The sequence below is a fragment of the Microcaecilia unicolor genome, chromosome 6 (assembly GCF_901765095.1).
Source record: "Microcaecilia unicolor chromosome 6, aMicUni1.1, whole genome shotgun sequence".
NCBI classification, from domain to species: domain Eukaryota; kingdom Metazoa; phylum Chordata; class Amphibia; order Gymnophiona; family Siphonopidae; genus Microcaecilia; species Microcaecilia unicolor.
Window position 1 is genome coordinate 296,406,782 of NC_044036.1, and position 23,968 is coordinate 296,430,749.

Below are 23,968 nucleotides of genomic sequence, written 5' to 3' on the forward strand. Positions count from 1 at the left end.
AACATGGCAGCCAGGCTTATATTTGGAAACACGCGATTTGAAAGCGAAAAACCCCTCCGTGAAAAATTACACTGGCTCCCAATCAAAGAACGCATTGCCTTCAAAATCTGCACCCTGGTTCACAAAATTCTCTAAGGTGAAGCCCCTGGATACATGACAGACCTAATCGACTTACCAACCAGAAACACATCCGAATCAACACGAACACATCTAAATCTACACTACCCAAGCTGTAAAGGACTTAAATACAAATCTACCTACGCATCCAGTTTTTCCTACATAAGCACACAACTGTGGAACACCTAAACTTCTGGAAAACACTAAAAACCAACCTGTTTAAAAAGGCATACCTTACCAATCCAACTTAAATGCCTGACCTTGGCCACACAACAAAACTAAAGCACGTAATGGACATAACACAACTCTACCGCTTTACGATTCCTAATGTGGCTGTACCACATGAACTGTATCTTACCACAACATCACATTGTATTTGTTCACACCGGAGTCTGCAAACGCCTCTCCGGTACTATGTAAGCCACATTGAGCCTGCAAATAGGTGGGAAAATGTAGGATACAAATGTAACAAATAATAATAATAATAATTGCTGTGCATACAACTGCTGAGACCTTGTCTGGAGGGGTGGGGGTGGGTGGTGATCACTGAAATCTGTGTATGTAGTAGGGGAAATTACAGAGGCATTTGTTATGATTGTGTGGATGGAGAAGAAATCACTAGCTCTATGTCTGTGGTGCGTAGGAGGAGGCCTGGTTGTGTTTGCAGGGAAGGGGGTTGACCAAACATTGAAGCCTTTGTACTGGGGTTAATTGCTAAAGCCTGTGTCATTGCAGCATCCACAAGGACTGTGACTATGGGAAAACACTTAGACTTGTGATAGAGTACCTGTGCGTAGATGATCTTATTAGCTTCTATAATGGTAGATAACTTGGTGAATTCCGAGCTTCGAGAAAGATGGATCTCCACTGATGGTGACTGTTGTGGGACACACTCAAAAGGTACCTGGTTAAGAGAAGAGAAGAATCTTTGAACTGCAGCATGAAGAGGAACCCAGAAGAAGCTAAGAGAATTTCCAGAAAGAAGAGCTGTGCCTTCAGCCAGGACAGGAGATTGATAACTTCTCTATCAGAGTGCTATCATCAGATCTAGTTCAGTGTGACCAGGATAAGTAAAATACGCTCACTTATATGTCCAGATGTCAAGCTGACTTTAGCTTGATATGTTCACAACATCGGAACAATGACATCTATAGTCCCAAAAAGGCTGCATTTATGTCTATGAAACTACTAATGTCCTCTCGTCATGTCACCATCACAATTACAGCATGACATGCCCCTCTTCACTACTGTGTCACATCACAGTCACACTACAACTCAGAGCTGCCAAGGGGGCCCAAACTTTCAGAGGGAGATTTTAAGTCACACCCCAGCCCCTCTCCACTCCACCCAGCCAGGCCCCAACTCCATCTACTCTGCCCAGTCACATCCCTCAGCCACGTCCACATCTTGGTTCCACCCCCTAACATCTCAATTCGGCAACCTCAGCATCAACAAGCCACCTCTCTCTCTAGCAGCAGGAGACACCTTATAAAACATTATCTCCTGCTGCCACAGGACCAGTCTCATGATAAGAGCTGTGAAATTTTGCCGCTCTTATCACAAGGCTGGTCCAGTGGCAGCAGGAGATGGTGTTATATTAACACATCTCCTGCTACTGATGGAAGGTGAAGCTGCTGAGTGGGAGTTTTTGGCTCCCCAAGGGGAGTGTGGGAGATGACCTGCTCAATGAGGGAGACTTGGCAGGTATGATAACTACTACTACTACTACAAATCATTTCTATAGCTAGTTGTTACTTATCCCTGTGTTACTACCATGTCACCATCAGAGTTATTGAACTGGTTTTAACCTGAAAAGGCAGAATGTAAGTTTCATATTAAATTACATTTATCGCATACCATTGTTACACTATGGAGAAATTAAATCTACCTATAATTTTTTTTTCCTTGAGTCCCTTCAAACTAGTCTGGACATAAGTGTATATGCTCTCCAACCAGCAGATGGAGACTGAGAACCACTGACTTGTGACATCATCCTGTAAGTATCCTGTGCAGCCCTCTGACAGCCAGTATTTTCTTAAAGCAGTAACAAGGGTATTTTCACCCTCTAACCCAGGAACAAATGACAACAGACAAAATAATAATACAATCATGGGCAGATATAATGTAGATAGGAGCAGATGGAGAACAAAGAGCCCACTTCCAGTCATACCTATTGTCACCAAACCTATTCTTCAACCTCTCTAACATCTAACCCAGATAGGTTCTGAACTGGTCTGGAGGGATACACAGAATGAAAATTAGTAGATAAGATCTAATTTCTGTTTCCACATTGTCTCTCCAGACCAGTCTAGACATGTGGGTCATACCAAAGCAGTACCTACCAAGGAGATGACCGGACAGACCTGCTGACAACATGCTCACCCCAAGGGCTGCATCCTGCCTAACTTGAATATCCAGCCTATAATGCTGCATAAAGGAATGTAAAGAGAACCAGGTAGCCAATCTACAAATCTTCTGTGGTGGAATCAACCTATGCTCTGTCCTTGACCAAATCTGGCTCCTGGTAGAATGCAGAACTGAAGGAAACTGAGTCCTTGGACAATATGTGCAGATGCTATGGCCTATCTAAGACACAACCATTGCTTTAGAGGCTGCCTGTCCTTTCCTGGTCTCACCAAACAATACAAACAACTGGTCTGACTGCTGAAACTCTTCAGTCTTCTTCAGATACCAGCGTTTAACACTCTCACCATGTCCAAGCTATGCAGACGTCTCTTATCATCACTACCTTCTGTCTCTCAAAACAGTGGGAGAGAAACGGACTGATTACCCTGGAATGATGATGTCACTTTGGGATGAACTGGATGAATTACCGCCTTTTCCTGTGAAATGAATAAAAAAGGTTTTTGACAAGACAAAGCCTGCAGTGCCAAAATCCATCTCACTGAACAAATGGTCACCAGAAACACCATTTTCAAGGTGGCATCTTTCAAAGAGGCTTTCTTGAGAAGCTCAAAAGATGCTTGTTTTTACCAAGGCTGAAAAGATCTGATTCTGATTCCAGGGTGAAACAGAGGTCTAAACAGCTTTGCTCAGCGCATGAAATACACTATATCTGAGTGAGAACCCAAGGTTTTTTATTTTATACTACACCTCTGTAGCACACCAGAGTTGCCATCTGCATATTCAGGGGCCCTTTTACTAAAGGGTTGTAGAGCGGCAACCCGGAACTACCACCGGCACAATGCGGGTGCTGGCGGTAGTTCCACTCCCAGCGCACGCTATTTCTAGCACTAGCAGAAATATTTAAAAAAATATTTCTGCAGGGGGTTACCCAGCGATAGTGCTGCCTGGTTATCGCCGGGTCAGCACGGGAGCCCCCACCGCACGGCCATTTCTTTTTTTAGCCTTTTTACCCAACGCAGTAAAAGGGGCCCTGGCGCATGGCAAAAATGGCCGCTGCCGCTAGCGCAGGGCCCCTTTTACCGCAGCTTAGTAAAAGGGCCCCTCAGGGAGGCTAGAGCCAGCCCTTAATCCAGACGATCCTGCAGAATGTCTAAACACTCTGAAATAGTCAACTGCAAGGTTGCGATCTGACATTCTAGGCATCATGACTCATACCTCAACTAATGTTCCTTCTAAGGACTGAGTAGACGTAAGCAAAAGTTTTCTCTGTGCGCACATGCACACACACACAAAACACTCGCAGGAAGGTTGGAAAGAATTCTATGAGTTATGCTCTCCATGCTTTCCTTACTTGTTTGCCTGTAGTTTAACTATATACTACTTATCATTTCTAAAGCGCTACTAGACGTACGCAGCGCTGTACACTTGAACATGAAGAGACAGTCCTTGCTCGACAGAGCTTACAATCTAATTAGGACAGACAAACAGGACAAACAAGAGATAAAGGAATATTAAAATGAGGATGATAAAATAAGGGTTCTGAACAAGTGAATAAGGGTTAGGAGTTAAAAGCAGCATCAAAAAGGTGGGCTTTTACCTTAGATTTGAAGACGGCCAGAGATGGAGCTATATGTTTATAGCTATGCTGAATTTTACTTAGCTACTGGATGTTTAGCACAATTTAGAGGGAACAATGTTTCCCATGTACGAGTATCAATTAAAAAAAACCCATGGAGAGTAGGGGTACTTTTGAACACAGCAGAGAAGGACCCATTTATTGTCTACCAGCTGCCTCCTCCAGTATCTCTGTTACTGATGGGAGTATGTAATTATGCACCAAAAAAAATCAAAATAATGCAGGTCAAAACGCAAATAGTACCAACATTCCATGCTACCGATCCCAGGGCAAGCAGTGGCTTCCCAATGTCTGTCTCAATAGCAGACTGTGAACTTTTCCTCCAGGAACTTGTCCAAACTTTTTAAAAATCCTGATACACTAACCACTGTCACCATATCCTCTGGCAATGGGTTCCAGAGCTTAAGTATTAACTGAATGAAAATATAGTTCCTCCTATTTGTTTTAATAGTATATTTCCATGTAACTTCATTGAGTGTCCCCTAGTCTTTGTAATTTTTGAAAGACTAAAAAAATCGATTCACTTCTACTCGCTGTACACCACTCAGGATTTTGTAGACTTCAATCACATCTCCCCTCAGCCATCTCTTTTCCAAGCTTTCCTCATATGAGAGGAGTCCCATCCACTTTATCATTTTGATCACTCTTCTCTGAACCTTTTCTAATTCCGCTATATCTTTTTTGAGATACAGTGACCAGAACTGAATGCAATACTCAAAGTGAGGTTGCATCATGGAGTGATACAGAGGCATTATAGTATTTTATCACGTTAATTGCACTAACATCGCAATAAATCTACAGCACTATATATAAAAAAAGGTTAATGGAAAAAACTCCCCTGCCTCTTTTCTAGCACAGGCTCATTGGGCTAACTCACTACTATCTGCTGGATAATGAGAAATATTGGCTGGCAGAGGACTCCATTTTCTAGTAGGAGAGCATATACACATCTGGACTGGTCTGGAGGGACAATGAGGAATACTAATTGTTGCTGTCCCTTTGTTGACTCACATCTTATTCTTACCTGAATGACATCTGCAGAGGGCATCAATATTATAGACATCTAAATAGGAAACAGAAAATTGAGAGCTTGGTTTAGGAGCATACCAGTAACTTGGAAATGGAAAAATTGTTGAGGATAAGGGAGACAGGATTATTGTATTCAAATAGGTGCGTGTATGTAATATAAAATTTCTAATTTATGCAACACTGGTGTACACAGCACTGTATGAAATCATAGAGTTAAAATTCCTTGCTTCAGTTTCCTGCTAAAGACAACACATTGAGGGACGGAGATTTTCATGTGACCCAACAACATGCTGAGCTGGTGCACATTTCACAAAAGAGAAATGCAGGACCTGCCACATCAGAGGAAAAGGGAGACCTATTCACTATATATCTGTACATAACTGAGCAGTTCAACAGAAGACAAAAGCCCTCTCAAGTACTAGATGTGGGAGTAGACTCTTTCCATAATCTCTGCCCACATCCTACATATCAGTTCTCTCTTTCTCCTCCAGTTTTCTTTGAAATTAGATTCTAGTCCCAACAGTTTCTTATTCATATAGGGCAGAATCTCTCTCTCTCAATGTCCATAATCTCTTGCCCTGAGGTGATGGTCCTCTTTGTGCATTACATTTTATTATTTTACCTGACATATCCCAGAAAATGACCCCATTTAGCATACTCAAGACCTGTCTTGCACCCTCTTTATCAAGTCAGATCAGTGACCTTCGAGATTTTAATTCCTCCCCCTCACATTGGTTCTCAGCAAGTCATTTAGCCCTTTTCACACTCAAAATTTTAAGTCTATCAGGACATGGACATCATAACTCTGTACAGTGCAGTAGAGTAACGTAGGGGTCAGTATTCAGCCACGGCGGTGAGCGTTTTGCTGACCGCCGATGGCGTTATTCCTGGATATTCAATGCTGGGCCATGTCTGGGCTTCGGCATTGAATATCCAGTTTTTGCGGAGCTGGCTTTAACACATAGCTGGTTAAGTCAATATTCAGAACTAAACTGGTCATGGGTTGCCATCACTGTTCCCTCTATGCTGACCAGGAGTCCTCCACCTATAGTCCTGCCAGTGGAGGGCACTGTCTCACTATCACATTTTCAATAGGGAGAGACTGGCAAGCTCTGCAGAACTCCAGGGAACCTGCCTGTCCCTAGTGATTGAAAATACAATATGGAAGCACCCCCCAAAAGCAATGCAGTTGGAGGACTCCTGCTCAGCTCAGAGGGAACCCTGGTAGCCGCATAAAGATAGGACTGTGTTTTATGAGGTCCCATTTATGCGATTACCCTGACCAGTTAAGTGCTGATATTCTCTATACCCCCGGAATGCCCCCAAAGTAGCCATTTTTAACTCAGGCGCTAACTGCTAACTTTCAGTGACGATAACTAGTTAAGTGCCACTGAAAATTAGCTGATAGCCGCAAACAAGCAATTTAACTGGTCAGTGGCCGGATAGTAAATGACAGCAGATTGTGCAACATAAATAATATGTGCACACAAAACTCATCTACATACACTAAATTGAGCTTGCAAAGGATAAAGTCAACATCCTTCTACTTCTAACCACCGAAAATTACCACTGTTTAACACACTGCAAGCTATACCAGCTTTGTCTTCTGGGTCTTTGCTTTTAGATGTTTGTAGATTGATTTGTCTAGATTACTGTTAGCAGAATTTACACTGCAACCATCACCTTAGACATATCTATTCTCAAGCTCTTGATTACTATATTCTGTACTGTAGGGAAATGGGACATGTACAGTAATATAGTTCTTTTGCAATTTTGGTGGCAAATGAGGGAAAGAATCTTAATCATTACTCAGTGGTGACACCTAATGGCCAGACTATGGGTTCACATAGAAATAGTAATGTGGCCTATGGTTAAGGACTGATGCACAACAGCTGGGCTAGATGACCTGGGAAATATGTCCAAAAACAGTGGAAAAACTCCAGACAGTTACAAATGATGGCTTATGGTACTATAATCTAACAGAAGCAGATTCTGACAGAGCTGGAAACCCAAAGGAACAAAGGAAACCTGACCAGACAAAACAAATTAATGATGGTTATAAAAGCTATAGCTACAAACAAGCATGCAGGCCATGTCCTTCAAAGAATTTTCCATATACCCCTGATTCACTACAAGAGCAAAGATAAAGTTTATTATGTGCCAGTCCTACCACCAGCTCTGCTGACCTCATTCTTCACATGTTTTTTGTGATCCACCTCTGTGAAGCAATCCTTCACAGATGTTGTCAGGTACAAGTGTGTTCCATTCTCTTCTGCACTGCACCGCTTGTCACGCAATGTGATCCCAGCAAAGATCGGTTCAGATGAATTCTAAAGAAAAAAAAACCCCCAGTGTAATCAGAACTGCTTTTGACATTACTAACCACCGTTTACTCTAACACTGTCCTTGCTTGGATTCTGGGATACTGTTCTTTGATTTAATGAAATATATTTTGATTAGAGAAAATATATGTGTATTATAATAAACTAAATAAAAATATACAAATATACCTTAGTAACAAAAATGAATAATACAATTCTATATACCCAGAAGCCCTGGCTCTTTCATGAGAATTGCAACTATTATCATACGAGCCTAAAACAGGCAAAAAGGAACTACTCTTTCAAGTTTATCAAACCTTGTGATAACCCACGCAAAATGTATTCAATGTTCTGCCCAATTTGGTAACTCTGCTTACAAGGTCTTCTCCTTCTCCAGCTACCTTTGCCACACATTTTAGCTAAAGTAGGCAATATTGCCAATCCAGCTAATAAAAATCGATCATTCTCTGATTCCTAGGGTTACTATATTTGCAGAGACAAAAAAGAGGACAGAAAAAATAAAAATGGTTGCTTCCTTTGCTAAAGATATATTTAATCATAGCCTTTAGTTAATGAGCACATATCAAACACTGACTGACTTACAGTACAGCAATCTACTTTTCAAGAACCTCTAGATTTGAGTCTGATCCCAAGCATACTTATCAGAACAGCAAATATCCCTCAACATAATTATTGGGGAAATCCTGAAAACCCAACTGGGCGAGGGCTGAGGTTGGATACCCGTGTTCTAAGGCTTTGGACCCCTGGGCAGCCCTTTTTCTGTCAGACAAAAGGAGGATGCCTTAGAGTGAAGAGTGTTGAAAGGACTCGCTTCTTCTAGGACAGTAATGCCTTACATCCCAGAGGAAACCTTGGGTTTGTCCTCCAGCAATCTCTGGGGTTTTGGCTTCTCCCAGATCATTTACCAGTCTTCGCTAAACAGCAGTTTTCCCCAAAAGGGAAGCCTGTTGAGTTGGGTCTTTGAAACTGTATCTGCCAACCACTTTTCATACCACAACAGACGTTGGACTGACACTGAAACTGCCATGCTCCTAGCAGAGATGCAGATAAGGTCATACAGGACACCTATAGCATAAGACAAACCTGCCTTTGCCCAACTGGACTCTTGAGGGCTAACAACACTGCCCTCTGATGGTTCCTACTGGACTTGTACCCACCACCGACAATCCTTGGAGACATAGGCATGACAGATTGACACCTGAAATCCTAAGGTCACCACATCAAAAGCTTGCTTCTACAAGGATTCCAGTTTCTGATCCTGAGTATCCTTCAAGGCCATACTGCCCTCTAACAGAATTGTAGTCTTTTTTGTTACTGCTGTAATCACTGTGGGTTGCTTCAACTTCTTCTTTTCTGGGATGAAACAGCTTGCCCATGGTTTTTCCAATTCTGTGACCAGCTTCCAGAGCATCTCACTCCACCAAAATCAGGGCCTGAATAGCTTGCTGTACCAGGAAGACCTTAGGAGGTTTCCTAATCCCCTCCAGGATAGGATCTGTATCCAAAGCCACATTTTGCAAGAGGGCTTCAGAAATGCTCAACATCTCTAGGGACCAATCAGTAATATTAGAGAGCTCCTCTCTCCAGAACAACCTGACCACAGTGGGGTTGTCTCTTTCACCTATATAAAGCTCCAGCTCCCCCTCTTCTAGTATATGGAGCCCCAAAGCCTCTCTACTTGCTAAACTAGGGAAAATACCCTGCTCAGAAGCTGGCAGTCCTAGTTCCCTAGAGTCTGGATCTTTTTGGTTGTTAGGTTCTCTTGGACCCTCAACTGAGCCTCCTGGCAATGCCTCCACACACCCCTCCACCTCCTCCCGAGTCTCCTTTAAGATAAAGGCCCTATGTAAGAGGATAAATTCTGGAGAAAAGGGATCCCCTGCTCCCAGGGATCCCATATGGCCCCCTGACCCCCCCCCCCCCCCCCAGGGACAAATCAGTGTCCTGCAAGACTTCTCCTACTCATGACTTTGAAGAAACCATTCAGAGGTCTTCCTCAGAATGGACAGAAATAGCTGCTGTTCATACATTTTCAATGACAGGAACACAGCTCTAAAGAGTAGCTGTGCTAAGTGCTCCCTCCACAGCTGCAGCCATCTCCCCTCCTTCTAATCAGCCTCCTCCCACCTACAGACTGCCCCACTGCTCCACCATGACATGAACCACACTGCCTTGAAATGCTGTGGTGGCCACCATAGTGGGATCAGCGCTTGCTCTCTCTGGCAGTGTCTCCACAACCACAACACCAGCTGACTGCAACGGTATTAAAACTGCCCCAGTGCACACAAGCACCTATCATTTCTTACGTTTTTATTTAGTCTATGTGGTACTATAGATAGGTGGACTAGAAATAAATAAACAGAGTTCAGTGCTGCTTCTGGGCCTAGACTGATGAGCTGCAATCTCTGCCCCTACAGCAGAAGCTGTTTCTTGCTCTACTTCTCTGGAATTAGCTTTACAGAGGGAATTTCTCTCTCTCTCTCTCTCTTTTTGTTGTTGTTTGGTTTACATTTAAGCCAACAGTCCTGAGGGAAATGGGGAAGTGGGAGGGAGGGAATTTCAAACCTGGGACCCACTGGCTAAACCCAAGGGAAAATAGGGGACCAACTGGCTGAACCCGAGAGAAAATAGGGGGAGGGACCCAAACCCTTCTGGGTATGTTCACACCAGTGGTCTTCACACTAGACCCTGGATTCATCTGCAAACTCAACCAGACAACCAGTTCTCTAACTGGCCCAGGATTAACACCAGTCCAGAACTGCTGCACAGTATACAAGTCACCATCTGCTGAAGAAAGAGAAATACTGCTGAACTGTAGCTGCATGGTGACTTTTATACGGCAGAGCTTGCAAATGATTGGTCTGTCTCCCATCTACTGGTTGACAGGCATAACCCATTGGTTCTGAATTGGTTTTGTAGGGATGATAAGGAAGTGGTCTTAAGCCAAATCTAGTCCCTCCCCTAGTCTTACCTCTGCCTCAGTTGCTAGGCCTCTATTTCTACTCAATCCCCATAGCTTGACAACTCACCCAAATCCCCTGCTCTAACCTCTCTCCTCTTCCCTCCAAATTCTTTTTCTTACACATCTGACCTGCACTAATATGTCCAGTCCCTGCATCCTTCATCATGTAGAGTTCTCCTTCTGGTAACTCTTGAAAGGAGTTTGTTCCAACTCAATTCATACATTCTGCAGAATCTTACTAAGTAAACATCCAATTGTTGAAACATACAGGTCTCATCTCTTATTGCAGCACTTTGGAGATGTCTGATCCTACCGGAAATGGTTTCTTGGCTAGAACAATGTCCAAAGAATCTCGATCGCACACCCAAGGCTGCAGTAAAGAAATCAGCATTATCAGTTGTTCCTTTCCAGGAATGGAAGCATCTGTTGTGATAATTGGCTCCTTGGTGCTCTTTATATCTGTGAAAAACAAACATGAGTAGTCCTAATTTGCTTCCTTTCCATCCAGCTCATCATTGAGACTGGGGACTTCACAGTTGAACCTAGTGCTGATTAGCAATAAAACTTCTAGATTTACATATTCTTGGGGTTCAAAGTTGATGGGGAAACTCTTGTCAAACAGATTCAAATTGAATGCATTTGAGGGAAAAGCGCAGTTACAGCAGTAAAAATATTCAAGTAACAATACAAGGTATGGCATAATGGGTTAGATTCTATATATGGCACCAAAAAATCGGTGCCAAAAAAGCGTTATTCTATAAGCTGCGCTTAAAGTTAGGCACGGTTTATAGAATAGCGCTTATGCCCAGGATTCTCACCTAACTTTAGGTGAGGCTGTTTCTACCAACTCAAACGTGGTGCAAATGTATGAGCCTACATTAGGTGTGTATATCCCTGTTATTCTATAACAACGTGCATTAATTTTAGGAATGCCCCCATTCCACCCATGACCCTCTCATATTTGTGCCCTCTTTTTCAGATTGTGCGTAAAATTTAAGTACTGATCGCACGCCTAAACTTACGCACATAAAGTTCAATTCAATTTAACTAGGGCCAATAATTGCTTGTTAAAAAGCCAATTGGCACTAATTAGATCATTATTTAATTAAATTGCATGTGCAAATTGGGCGCACACCCAAATTTGCGAATGTAATTTTGGTGACTTTTACAGAAGTAGGGGGAATATGCTATTTACAATGTCAACACAAAATGCAATAAAATATTTTAGTAGACAGCACAGAGGTGGAACATGCAGATAAGACAGAATAACAGCAATTAGAAAATAAGAAGACTAATTTAACGAAAGTTGCACTAACTGGCCTGCATCGAGTAGAAATTCAAAATTAGCTAGGGAAGAGCTTGGCTCCATCAATGGCATCAGCAACAGTGTGCCTGCATGTTCCCTGCTTGCCTGTGGAGAATGTTCATGTTTAATTATGATTCCTTTATTTGCATATAACTCTAAACAGAGCTCAGATTGGCCCATCAGAATACAGACAATTTGGCATTTAGTAAGGATGTGAATCAGGCAATAAGGAGACAGGCTTAGGCAAAGGAGTAATTAAACTGGGAGAAAATCAGTGGAAGGCTGTCAAAAATAAAGTGTTCAGCTTGTAAATCCAAATCAAAGGTACTGACATTTTGATGGAGATAGGGGTTCTGGAAAAGGGATAGCTTCTCTGGGATCATGGAAAGGGGATGGAATCCATAGACAGCTGAATGGAAGAGTGGGAGTGAGATGTGGGATAAGGTGGTAAATGGATAGCAATACATAGAGAGAGCATGGTGTCACCATGAGAATGTTCAGACTCACCACAGTTATGCAGTATAACAGTGACATGACTGGCAGAATGCACCGCCATGTAGGAGGCTATGTGGATGTTACGTTCCCGTGAGAAATCCCACAGTTCATCTGGAGAACTAGGCACCTTTATTGGGGCATGGTGTTCAGGGATTTGGAATCCATTGAGATGAAAGCGTCCAGAGGCCTGCAAAGTGTCCAGAAAGACAAATGAAAGAGAAAGGGAAATGGACGGAGAGAAATTAATAAAGGAGACAGAGGGATATAACGGCTGCACTTTGTTCTTTAGGGGTTGACCTTCTGAAGCCCGGATATTTGAAGTTCCATGGATACTTTTCTACACTGACATTTAAAGCTAATTTTAAAAGATAAACTACATGGCTAGTATTTTCTTTCAAAATTAGTTTTGTATCCACAGACTTTACCAAAGCTATCTGTTGACTTTGCAGCTGCTTTAACTAAGAGCCCATTTGGAAAAGTAAATGTAGGGATTTGAAAATCAGATTTCTGTCCCAAGCTTCCCTGCACCTTTTTCTTATTGCAAAATCTAATCACCTTGTGAAGGAGTGGCCTAATGGTTAGTGTAGCAGGCTTTGATCCTGCCAACCTGGGTTCAATTCCCACTACAGCTCCTTGTAACCTTAGGCAAGTTACTTAATCCTCCATTGTCCCAGTACAAAAACTTAGATTGTGAGCCCTCTAGATACATAGTAAGTACCTGTATATAATGTGTATGCACTATAGAAATAGTAACTCCATTTTCTATATTTAGCCATTGGAAATAGGTGGGAAAATAATTAACCCCAGGGATTTATCCCTTGAGTTCCTTTTATTGTTTTGAAATCTTTGTATGTATTTTACAGTGCATGTTTTGCATGTGCTGCAAAGCAAGTGTTTGGTTTGCATCTATCGTTGATAAACTCTTAGATGATAAACTTGACATCTTTCAAAAATGGGTGTTAAGAAACATTAACAAATAACAGAGTAGACAATATTGTTAATCAATAATATATAATGTTTAATTTTAATACTGTTCTTTTAGAGGGCAAAGGAATTTGGGCATTTAGAGCAGCATATGACCTGCAGAAAAGGGGTCTACATAATTGACTACTTAATATGCTTCGAGCCCTTCAAATTGCACAAAATGCGGCAGCTCGCATGTTGTTTGGGTCACACATCTTGCCATTGCTAAAGGAGCTTCATTGACTTTCAGTTTCTTGGCGAGTAAAATTAACATTTACAGATAGCGATATCTCCTATTTATGTCAATCTCTTCCTCCAGGCTATTCCTATCTATACCATCGAGATAGGAGGAAGGGAGTGGCCTTGCAATTCTTTACTCCTCCAAGCTTCATGTCTGGCAAAAACCTAATCCTTTAGTACCCCCCCCCCCCCCCATTTGAAACATTACCTTTTTCCATTCTCACTGATCCTCCTCTTCCTTTGCTCCTTGTTTATCTTCCTCCTCTGGTTTCCATTTCTACATTTCAAAACCTGCAGACCTTTCTTATCTAATATACTCTGCAATATCCTTCCACCATCATCCTTAGAGATTTTAATCTCCACCTGGATGATTCTACTGCCCCTTTCACCTCAGACTTTCTAACTCTTCTGACCGCCCTTTCTTTGCCCCAATAAGTGTCTACCCCCATGCATCAAGCAGGTCACCTCCTTTATCTTTTCCTCATCGCCCCATCCTGTTCTGTTATGGTTCTGCCTGACACACCCCTTGCTGTCCTCTGGTCAGATCATTCTCTTGTCAAATTTTATCTTGCTGCTATCTCAGTCCCACCTACCCCTTCCCAAGCTCGTCATACTCGCTCTTTTACACAGCTTACTGCCTCATCCTTTGCAGATATCTTTCTGCTTGATCTGTCATCATTCATTACACTGTCCCTAGATGAACAGGTTGCTTCCTGGGATAAAGCTCTGTCCTCTACCTATGATTCCCTAGCCCCTTCCCGACAGCAGGATGCCACTTCTATGTTGACCAATTGACCTACTGAACTGTGGTTCTCTGCAGCTCTCAGTTTATTGTGCTCTCAACTTCGCCAGCTAGAGCACCGCTGGCAGAAACATCAACTTGCTGAAGACCTCCATGGTTACTGTATTTCAGCCTTCCACTATAAGACAGCAGTTATCCAGGCGAAAAATTATTCCTCCATGATTCTTTGGGTACCTACCTCTAGTAAGTTATACCGCATACTTCATAGTCTGGCCACAGCACCGTCTACTTTTACCAATGATTCTATTCTCTCATCAGTTGATGCATTAACTCAACAGTTTCACTCTAAACTTACTTCAATCTAATTGTCTTTTCTTCAACCGCCTAATTTTTCCCAGCACATTGCCTCATGTGCAGCTTCTCTTCCTGTGACTACCACTTCCAATGTAGTTCTTTCCGATTTCCCACAGCCATCTCTTTCTCACTTGACTGAGCTCCTTGGGAGCGAAGGTCCTACCACTGCACCCCACGATCCCATTCCCTCCATTTTCATAAAAAGATTCACCCCCACTCTCCTTCCTTTCCTTCATACACTACTTACTGCTTCCTTGTCCTTAGGCGCAGTCCCAGGTATTTGGAAACACTCCTACAGCATTCACAAATTAAAAGACAAAATCTTAGGTTCTGCTCCAGTCTCCAACTACCTCCCTATTGCACAGCTCCCCTTCACATCTAAACTGACAGAACAGAAGGTTCGTTATCATCTTGAAAACCGTTTGGAACAGTGCTCTGTCCTACATCCACAACAGACTGGATTTAGAAAATCACAGAGTACTAGAGTACTGAAACAACTTTATTGGGCCTTATCACATCCATATTTCAACACTATGATTGCAATGAAAGTTATTCTGTTCTCTTTAGATCTTTCCATGGCCTTCAATACTGTTGACCATGCTCTCCTCCTCGACTCCTTATTTGCAACAGGCATTCAGGGCCTCGCCTTACAATGATTCCAATCATTACTTCACAACAGAACTAATCAGGTCTGTAAATACAGTTCATCTTCCCAACCGTATCCCTCCCCTTGCGGTGTCCCACAAGGCTCGATCTTAGCTCCATTGCTCTTCAATACTTTTCTTTCTCCACTCTTGACTTTCATAAACTCCCTGGGGTAGATGTATTTGCCTATGCTGCTGCTGATATACAGGTCCTTGCTCCCATTAATCCCATGGATGTCCTTTCTATACAAATCACTCAATGGAAAATTGAACTAGATATCCACTTAGCTTTCTTGCTTAATTTTAGAAAATGTACAGGACTTCTGCTCTTCTGCACTGGTCCTTCCCCTCTGTCTGCCACCATCACTATAGAAGGCAATCCACTCTCATTAGTGCCTTCAGTTCATGTTCTGAGTGCATTACTAGACAAGAGACTTACTTTCTGTCCCCATATCTCTAAAGTTATTTGTAGCTGCTTTTTCAAACTGAGGATGCTGTACTCTGGTCACTGTCATTTCACTGTTCAAGCTCTTCGTGTTCTCCTTCAAATTCATAATTACTCACAGGCCTTGACTACTACAATTTTCTATTTCAGGGACTTCCTAAAAAAAGATATCTACTGACTACAATTGATCCAAAATGCAGCTATATACCTTCTTAATGGGGCAAAACGGTACAATTCTGTCACCCTCTTCTCTGAGAAGAACACTTAAAGAAATCCGAAAAGAGACAGGTAACCAAACAGCTACTGCTAGTTTATAAGATTTACCATTCTGGCCAGCCCCCATATCTCTCAAGGTACTTAAGTCCCTACCACCTTTCGCAAGTACGTTGATCCTCTCAGGAACACTTACTTCAGGTCCCCTCACTTTGTGACCTCCATCTTTCCTCCATATGTAGGAGAATATTCAGCAAGATGGGTCCCCAACTCTAGAATGCTGTCCCTTTAGCTCATCGATTGGAAACCTTCAAAGCCCAACTCAAAGCTTACCTCTTTGCCCATGGCTTTCGACCTTGGCAATGCCTCAGCCTGCTGGCCTAACACTGGTTCCTTAATGGTGTTCAACCTCTCCATCCTCTCTAACTTCTTCATCTCTTCTTTTCCTGGCCTCCTCTCCTGACCTTTTCATGGACTTCCTTTTCTTTACCTACTCTCTTTTCTTAGTTTATGGTGTTCCTTTCTGTTTCTATTATTAATTATTGAATTTGTATTGTAAAGCACCCTGATGGATCCCTCTAGGGTGGTATATCAAATTAATATCGAACCATATGCACTTTGTGTTCAGCTGATAAATGCTTGTTGGATGTTCCATCTTTTAGAACTGTTAGACTGAACATTTACTGCTCCTCGATTTTATTACAGTGGGGGAAATAAGTATTTGATCCCTTGCTGATTTTGTAAGTTTGCCCACTGACAAAGACATGAGCAGCCCATAATTGAAGGGTAGGTTATTGGTAACAGTGAGAGATAGCACATCACAAATTAAATCCGGAAAATCACATTGTGGAAAGTATATGAATTTATTTGCATTCTGCAGAGGGAAATAAGTATTTGATCCCCCACCAACCAGTAAGAGATCTGGCCCCTACAGACCAGGTAGATGCTCCAAATCAACTCGTTACCTGCATGACAGACAGCTGTCGGCAATGGTCACCTGTATGAAAGACACCTCTCCACAGACTCAGTGAATCAGTCAGACTCTAACCTCTACAAAATGGCCAAGAGCAAGGAGCTGTCTAAGGATGTCAGGGACAAGATCATACACCTGCACAAGGCTGGAATGGGCTACAAAACCATCAGTAAGACGCTGGGCGAGAAGGAGACAACTGTTGGTGCCATAGTAAGAAAATGGAAGAAGTACAAAATGACTGTCAATCGACAAAGATCTGGGGCTCCACGCAAAATCTCACCTCGTGGGGTATCCTTGATCATGAGGAAGGTTAGAAATCAGCCTACAACTACAAGGGGGGAACTTGTCAATGATCTCAAGGCAGCTGGGACCACTGTCACAACGAAAACCATTGGTAACACATTACGACATAACGGATTGCAATCCTGCAGTGCCCGCAAGGTCCCCCTGCTCCGGAAGGCACATGTGACGGCCCGTCTGAAGTTTGCCAGTGAACACCTGGATGATGCCGAGAGTGATTGGGAGAAGGTGCTGTGGTCAGATGAGACAAAAATTGAGCTCTTTGGCATGAACTCAACTCGCCGTGTTTGGAGGAAGAGAAATGCTGCCTATGACCCAAAGAACACCGTCCCCACTGTCAAGCATGGAGGTGGAAATGTTATGTTTTGGGGGTGTTTCTCTGCTAAGGGCACAGGACTACTTCACCGCATCAATGGGAGAATGGATGGGGCCATGTACCGTACAATTCTGAGTGACAACCTCCTTCCCTCCGCCAGGGCCTTAAAAATGGGTCGTGGCTGGGTCTTCCAGCACGACAATGACCCAAAACATACAGCCAAGGCAACAAAGGAGTGGCTCAGGAAGAAGCACATTAGGGTCATGGAGTGGCCTAGCCAGTCACCAGACCTTAATCCCATTGAAAACTTATGGAGAGAGCTGAAGCTGCGAGTTGCCAAGCGACAGCCCAGAACTCTTAATGATTTAGAGATGATCTGCAAAGAGGAGTGGACCAAAATTCCTCCTGACATGTGTGCAAACCTCATCATCAACTACAGAAGACGTCTGACCGCTGTGCTTGCCAACAAGGGTTTTGCCACCAAGTATTAGGTCTTGTTTGCCAGAGGGATTAAATACTTATTTCCCTCTGCAGAATGCAAATAAATTCATATACTTTCCACAATGTGATTTTCCGGATTTAATTTGTGATGTGCTATCTCTCACTGTTACCAATAACCTACCCTTCAATTATGGGCTGCTCATGTCTTTGTCAGTGGGCAAACTTACAAAATCAGCAAGGGATCAAATACTTATTTCCCCCACTGTATATAGGGATGCGATGTAGTGGAATTCATTGCCAGCAGAAATTAGACAAATTACTTCTACTGTTCAGTTTAGGAAACAGCTAAAGGCATATTTTCTTGTAGAGGCTTTTGAGACTTGATGAAGTTGACATAACATACATAATTATTGTAGCAGATTTCAGATAAATTATTTTTGCTATTTTATTTAGGTGATGATTGGAGGGACACTGTTGAAATGAATGTTTCATATGGTCAGTAAGCTATGTATTTTTTAGATTGTTTTAATAATGTTATGCATAATTTAAGTGTCATTTTTTTGATAATTGTAGAACTGTGCATGTTTCAAGTACAACCTGCCTAGAATTGTTGGATAGAGCAGGCTAAACAGTTTTTAAATAAATAACATAAGCTATGTGCGTAACCTTATGTCCATATGGACTGTACAGGCATAAATTTACTTGATGCTTAAAGATGGAGTTGAGGAGGAGTTTTCACTTAAATGCATACTTTTAAAAATAAAAATTCTGCTTCCAAAATAGCAGCTGTAAATGTAAGCACAGTATTCTGGAGTAATTTTCAAAGTAGAAATGCATACACACTCTTGCTTTGAAAATACGGCCAAGTCCACAAAGAGAAAAGTAGTGCATAATTCTTTCCTCTGCGTGGAACTATAAAATGACCCTCTTAATATTCCACATCTGCACTCTGACTCCTGACACTCTCTACATACACATGCAATCATCTTCCAAACACATAAACCACCTGCCCCCTCCATGAGATACCATAAGTCCTTATGTCCCTGTCTCCCCAAAATATGTTCCTGTTGATGTCCTCCATGTGACCTTAGAATCTCCATGTGTTCCTGTCTCACATGTGGTCTTAAAATACCACCTCCAATATGTTACTATATCCTTCTGCTCTGGTTTTCCCCATCCATGTGCCCCTGTGTCCCATGTCCCTTGTAGTGGGCTCCTTCCTTACCAAAATTTTTATACTATGATGAGAAGTGATGTTCCAAATCTGGCCACTGTTACTCTGAAGAATCAGAGTATCTTCTTCATTGTCCTTCACTGAACATTCCATAGTCACATTCAGACTGGTGAGCTGTGTGCTAGAAAAACAAACCCAGCACATCCTAAGTGTTATATTCAGACTCTACTTGCACCCCTTCCCCCTTCTTTTCTTCTCCAGCTTCATGCACTCACTCTTCTATCCTCCTCTTCCTTCCCATGGGCTCCTTTCCTATCAGGTTCTTCTGCATCCCTTTCTTCCCTCTCCTTCATCCCTTCCTCCCCTTTGCTTCCATCTCCGTTTTTATCTCCTTGTACACTTTCCTCAGTTTCCCTGAATATCTCCTGCATTGTCACCTCCCCTGCATCCTACTCCCCTTATCTTCCTGCACTCCCTTCCCCTCTCTGTATCCCTAATCCCCTCCTCCTATTCTTCCTCTTCCTCCTTCCTCTTGCACCCCTCCCTCCATCTTCTGTGCCCTGCCTTGTATCCCGTAGACCTATATTAAAAAATGTCTATGTTGTTTAGCACAATTTTCTCTCACATTTATCACTAGCTTTGGAAATGGCAGAAATGCCCCAGTGATGAGTAAATATTACCCAGCTTCCCCTTGGTCCCAATGGACTTGCAGCATAAAAGCCTGTTTTGTCTCTTGTGACCTGAGGACTTTACAGACTTGTATTTCATTTGGCCGATAGTCACACTCCATATATCTTTTGGCATTGAAATCCGTCTGCAGATGGCAATCCTGGGAACCAAGGATGCCTAGAAAAGAAAAGTTTATGATTATTTCCAGTGAGTTGTTCAGATCGTCAGGAATCAGCTATCATCTGCACCATCTATACCCCAATATACTGAGCATCCCTGCTCACACCCCAGTGAACGAGGATGAATGGGAGAATTGCAGATTAGAAACAAGGAATGAGATCATCCTACAACTGTATAAAATATGTGTAAGCCATACGGGGCTCAGTTTGGGGTACCCAGCCTCCAAATGTACCTCCAAAAGTTAGACAAGGTACAAAGAAAGGCCACTAGCCTAATACGTCACAGGGGTTTCCATATTCTGAAAGACTGTAGACTACAACTATTTATAACAGACAAAAATAAATGTAATCACACAGTACAAATACATCAAAGGACCCACCAGGATTCTTTTTATAAAGTATCTGCAACCAAAACAAGGGGGATTCTCCATGATAATGGGTTAAGAGTGTTCAGTCCTTTCAAAAGGAAGGGTTTGACGTAGAGGAGTCAAATTAGGGAATATTTTTACCAACAGATGTAGTTATAGCTCAATCAATGAATCAACTCAAATAAAACTGGAGAAGTGTTTAGAGGAAAAAGGATATTGGTATGATAACAGAGCTATAGGCCAGGAAATAATGCTGATCCAGCAAATCTGAGTCAATCACTATATTTCAATGGGGAAAAGAAGGGCTTTTGGATTTAGTCTTTGGGGGAGTAGCTCAAGGTGAGTTATATTTAGGTACAGTAGACATTTTGCTCTCCCCATGGATGGCTTGCAATCTTTAAGTTTGTATTTGAGGCAACAGGGGTTAAATGACATGACCAAGATCAAAACACAGTAACACGGTAGATAATGGCAGATAAAGTCCTGTACAGTCCATCCAGTCTGCCCGAGAAGGTAAACTCATTACATAAGGTATGAGGTGATACTTCATATGTATACCTGATCTTGATTTGTTCATGACATTTTCAGGGCATAGACCATAGAAATCTGCACGACACTGTTCTTGTTCTAAAACTTCTGATGTTGTCATCGAAGCCCCTGAAAAGCTTCATTCCAGCCCATCCAAATCTATCCAGCCATGGTCAATGCACAGACTATAGACATACACCCAGTACTGGCTTTGCTTCCCAATTCCCAGTGCTGCCACAAAGGAGCAGCAATGCGATTTGAACTTGGCTCCCACGGCTCACAGCCCATTGCTCTATTAGGCCTGCTCCTACAAACTTGTATACAGGTGTACCTTCCCTGGGATTACCCTATAGAGCTGCCAGGAAAACAGAAGAAAGAGGAAGTCCATGGACCTCAGATCTGTTCAACTTAATAGTACTGTGTAATTGTGGAACACCCCAATACATAGACAGCACATACCTACACCCACAGTGAAGCGAATCTTGAGAGGACTGCGTAGTTCTGCGAAGGAAGTGATGTCCCCATACTCTTCCTTTGTCCACCTCAGCAATTCCTCACTGTCTGTTGGAAGGTTTGTTTTATTTATTTCCATAAGCTGATGGTTTGAAAACAGGTCAGAAGCTAATGGAAGCTGCAAAACAAAACAAACAAACAAAAAAACATACAAAAAATTAAAGAGGAAGGACTCAGAGACAACACTGATCTAATTACATTTCTAAATGTTATTTATAGTCTCAGTCCTCTCTGAAACAATTGCAGCTTCTTCAATCAATTGTAGTGAAATTACACTATAAAGTGCGCAGATTTGACCACATAACACCATTACTGATTTCAGAATACTGGTTACCAGTATCAGCATGACTTCAATTTAAACTATTGACTATGGTATACAAAGTCCACTACTCCAGATTATATTTCTAATTTACTTACACCCACCCGCTCTCTCCACTCATCTCAGTTAGCACTCCTGCAACTTCCACACTGTCGTGTTTACGTTTGGATATAACTCACGAAACCTCATTTGCTTACACTGCTCCTAAGCTCTTGGAACACCCTCGCAATGAAAATAAAAACCAAACCTTCTTATTCCACCTTCAAAAAGCTTCTAAAACTTTGCCTTTTTAACCAAATATATATTTAAGGAACACAGAGGGGCTGATTTTCAAAGCTCTTCGACTTACAAAGTTTAGTGGAGATCTTCCAGGTGGTTAACTTTGGGTACCGTTTATAGAGTCCCCTTCTAACTTTGCAGCAAATTAAGTTTGAATTATAAACAATGGTCCACAAGTTTCTGGGGAGTATGGGACCAGATGATCTGAGAGAGGATATTTGCTTATGCCCCAATTTGTATGCCGCATTCAGAAAATGTATTATTAAAAGAAGTTGATAAAGGAATGTAGGACTGCTTCCTCACCTTCAACAGCAATGTTATCACCTCAGTTGAGTAGACCTTACATCTCAGATGAGCACACTCAAGTACCAGGCTGTATGACAGAAGACAGAGCCTCCCTCAGGATGCACCCGAGTACAGGCCAACCGAAACTGCTTTTTTCAGTTTTGGTCAAACCCAAAACTGCTATCAAAACTGTCTGGACACTTTTGGCCGAAACCACAACTGCAGCCGAAACTGAAACCAAAAACTAAAGTTTGGTTGTGTCAATGTGAACCTATGAGGCCCACTGGGGATGGTCAGAGCGTGCAGTCGGCAGCTCTCTGCTAAACCTACAGGAGATTATTACCCTCCAATCTCAGGAAAGGCAAGCACAGGCTGACAACAGGGAGAGCCATTTTAACGAGGACTTCAACAAGTCTGGCATGTTTAGGTTCCCAACTCAATGCAGATGTAGTTAAATATCCTCTGAGATAGGAACTTTGTGAGAACATGTGATAAAAAAGCATGATTACCAGCTTTTTCTGCTTACCTAAACTGTGCACAAGTAACAACAGAAAGTAGCATAGAGATATAGATTATTACTGGTCTATATTGCAGACATGATACTAGTCTGATGCACAATCCAGAGTAATAAAAGCACATTGATGTCACTGAATGTGAGGACTATATGCTCTAAAAAATTACAATCAAGAGCAATACATTTCTTAAATTATTTACTCATATATAAACTGCATTTCATTGTAATATCATTTCCCTACTACCACTATAAGCTGACCAGTACGTGTGCCTGAAAACAATCACTGCAAATTCCTCTCTCATAGAATCTAGCTTCTGCAAGCCACAAGTTTCATTAAAATGTTGCACCTTCATCATACCCAACAGAGCCTGGAAATTCTTTAGAATCACCCAAATAGTATCCAAGCCAGAATATATATATATAAATAATTTAAATACCTCCATACAAAAATAGCCTCTTAACACATGGATCTCAGCTAATGAAAACTGAAACTAAAAGCCACTGTGCTTTTACAGTGGCTGACTTTGCACCACATTTGGAGTGACAGCTGATTTCATATCTCCACAAACAAGCACATTTTTCTTTTAAGAGATATCCACTGATCTTCATCCCTATCAACTGGTATTCAGAGCTGGTTTTGGTACTGAAAACTCATTATTAACCATGGTAAGTGAAATCAGGACAAACTCGAACAGAAGAAGGTTCTAGTCTTGTTAGACATTAGCATAAGAACATAAGAAGATCCATACTGGGTCAGACCACTGATCCATCTAGCCCAGTATCCTGTTTCCAACAGTGGCCAAGCCAGGTCACAAGTACCTGGCAGAAACCCAAAGAGTGGCAGCAATCCATGCTACCGATTCCTCATGTCTGTCTCAATAGCAGACTATGGACTTTTCCTCCAGGAACTTCTAGAAACCTTTTTAAACCTTGATTCACTGAGTGTTGTTACTATCACTAATTGTAGCTGCTATCCTGGAATGACAATGTCATATCAGAACTCTGTAAGCCACATTGAGCCTGCAAATAGGTGGGATAATGTGGGATACAAATACAATAAAATAAAATAAATACATCCTCCGGCAAAGAATTCCAGAGCTTAATGATTCGTTGAGTGAAAAAATATTTCCATCTATTTGTTTTAAAAGTATTTCCATGTAACTCTATATCAAGTCCCATTTCCCTTCCCTTTCCCTTCCTTGAGTGTCCCCTAGTCTTTGTACTTTTGGAAAGAATACAAAATTGATTCATTTCT

The 23,968-nt window shown here is 42.0% G+C and overlaps 1 protein-coding gene across 1 annotated transcript in view; it reads right to left on the bottom strand.

Moving 5' to 3' along the window:
• Positions 1-23,968, bottom strand: part of ENG (endoglin) — a 98,382-nt gene that overhangs the window by 22,479 nt on the left and 51,935 nt on the right. The window contains exons 4-11 of the mRNA XM_030207958.1: positions 21,263-21,434; positions 19,740-19,905; positions 19,111-19,240; positions 12,267-12,441; positions 10,767-10,912; positions 7,336-7,479; positions 5,145-5,183; positions 905-1,021 (exon numbers count right to left, since the gene is read on the bottom strand). Coding sequence (XP_030063818.1) covers positions 905-1,021; positions 5,145-5,183; positions 7,336-7,479; positions 10,767-10,912; positions 12,267-12,441; positions 19,111-19,240; positions 19,740-19,905; positions 21,263-21,434 — 1,089 coding nt within the window. The remainder of the gene's footprint in view (positions 1-904; positions 1,022-5,144; positions 5,184-7,335; positions 7,480-10,766; positions 10,913-12,266; positions 12,442-19,110; positions 19,241-19,739; positions 19,906-21,262; positions 21,435-23,968) is intronic.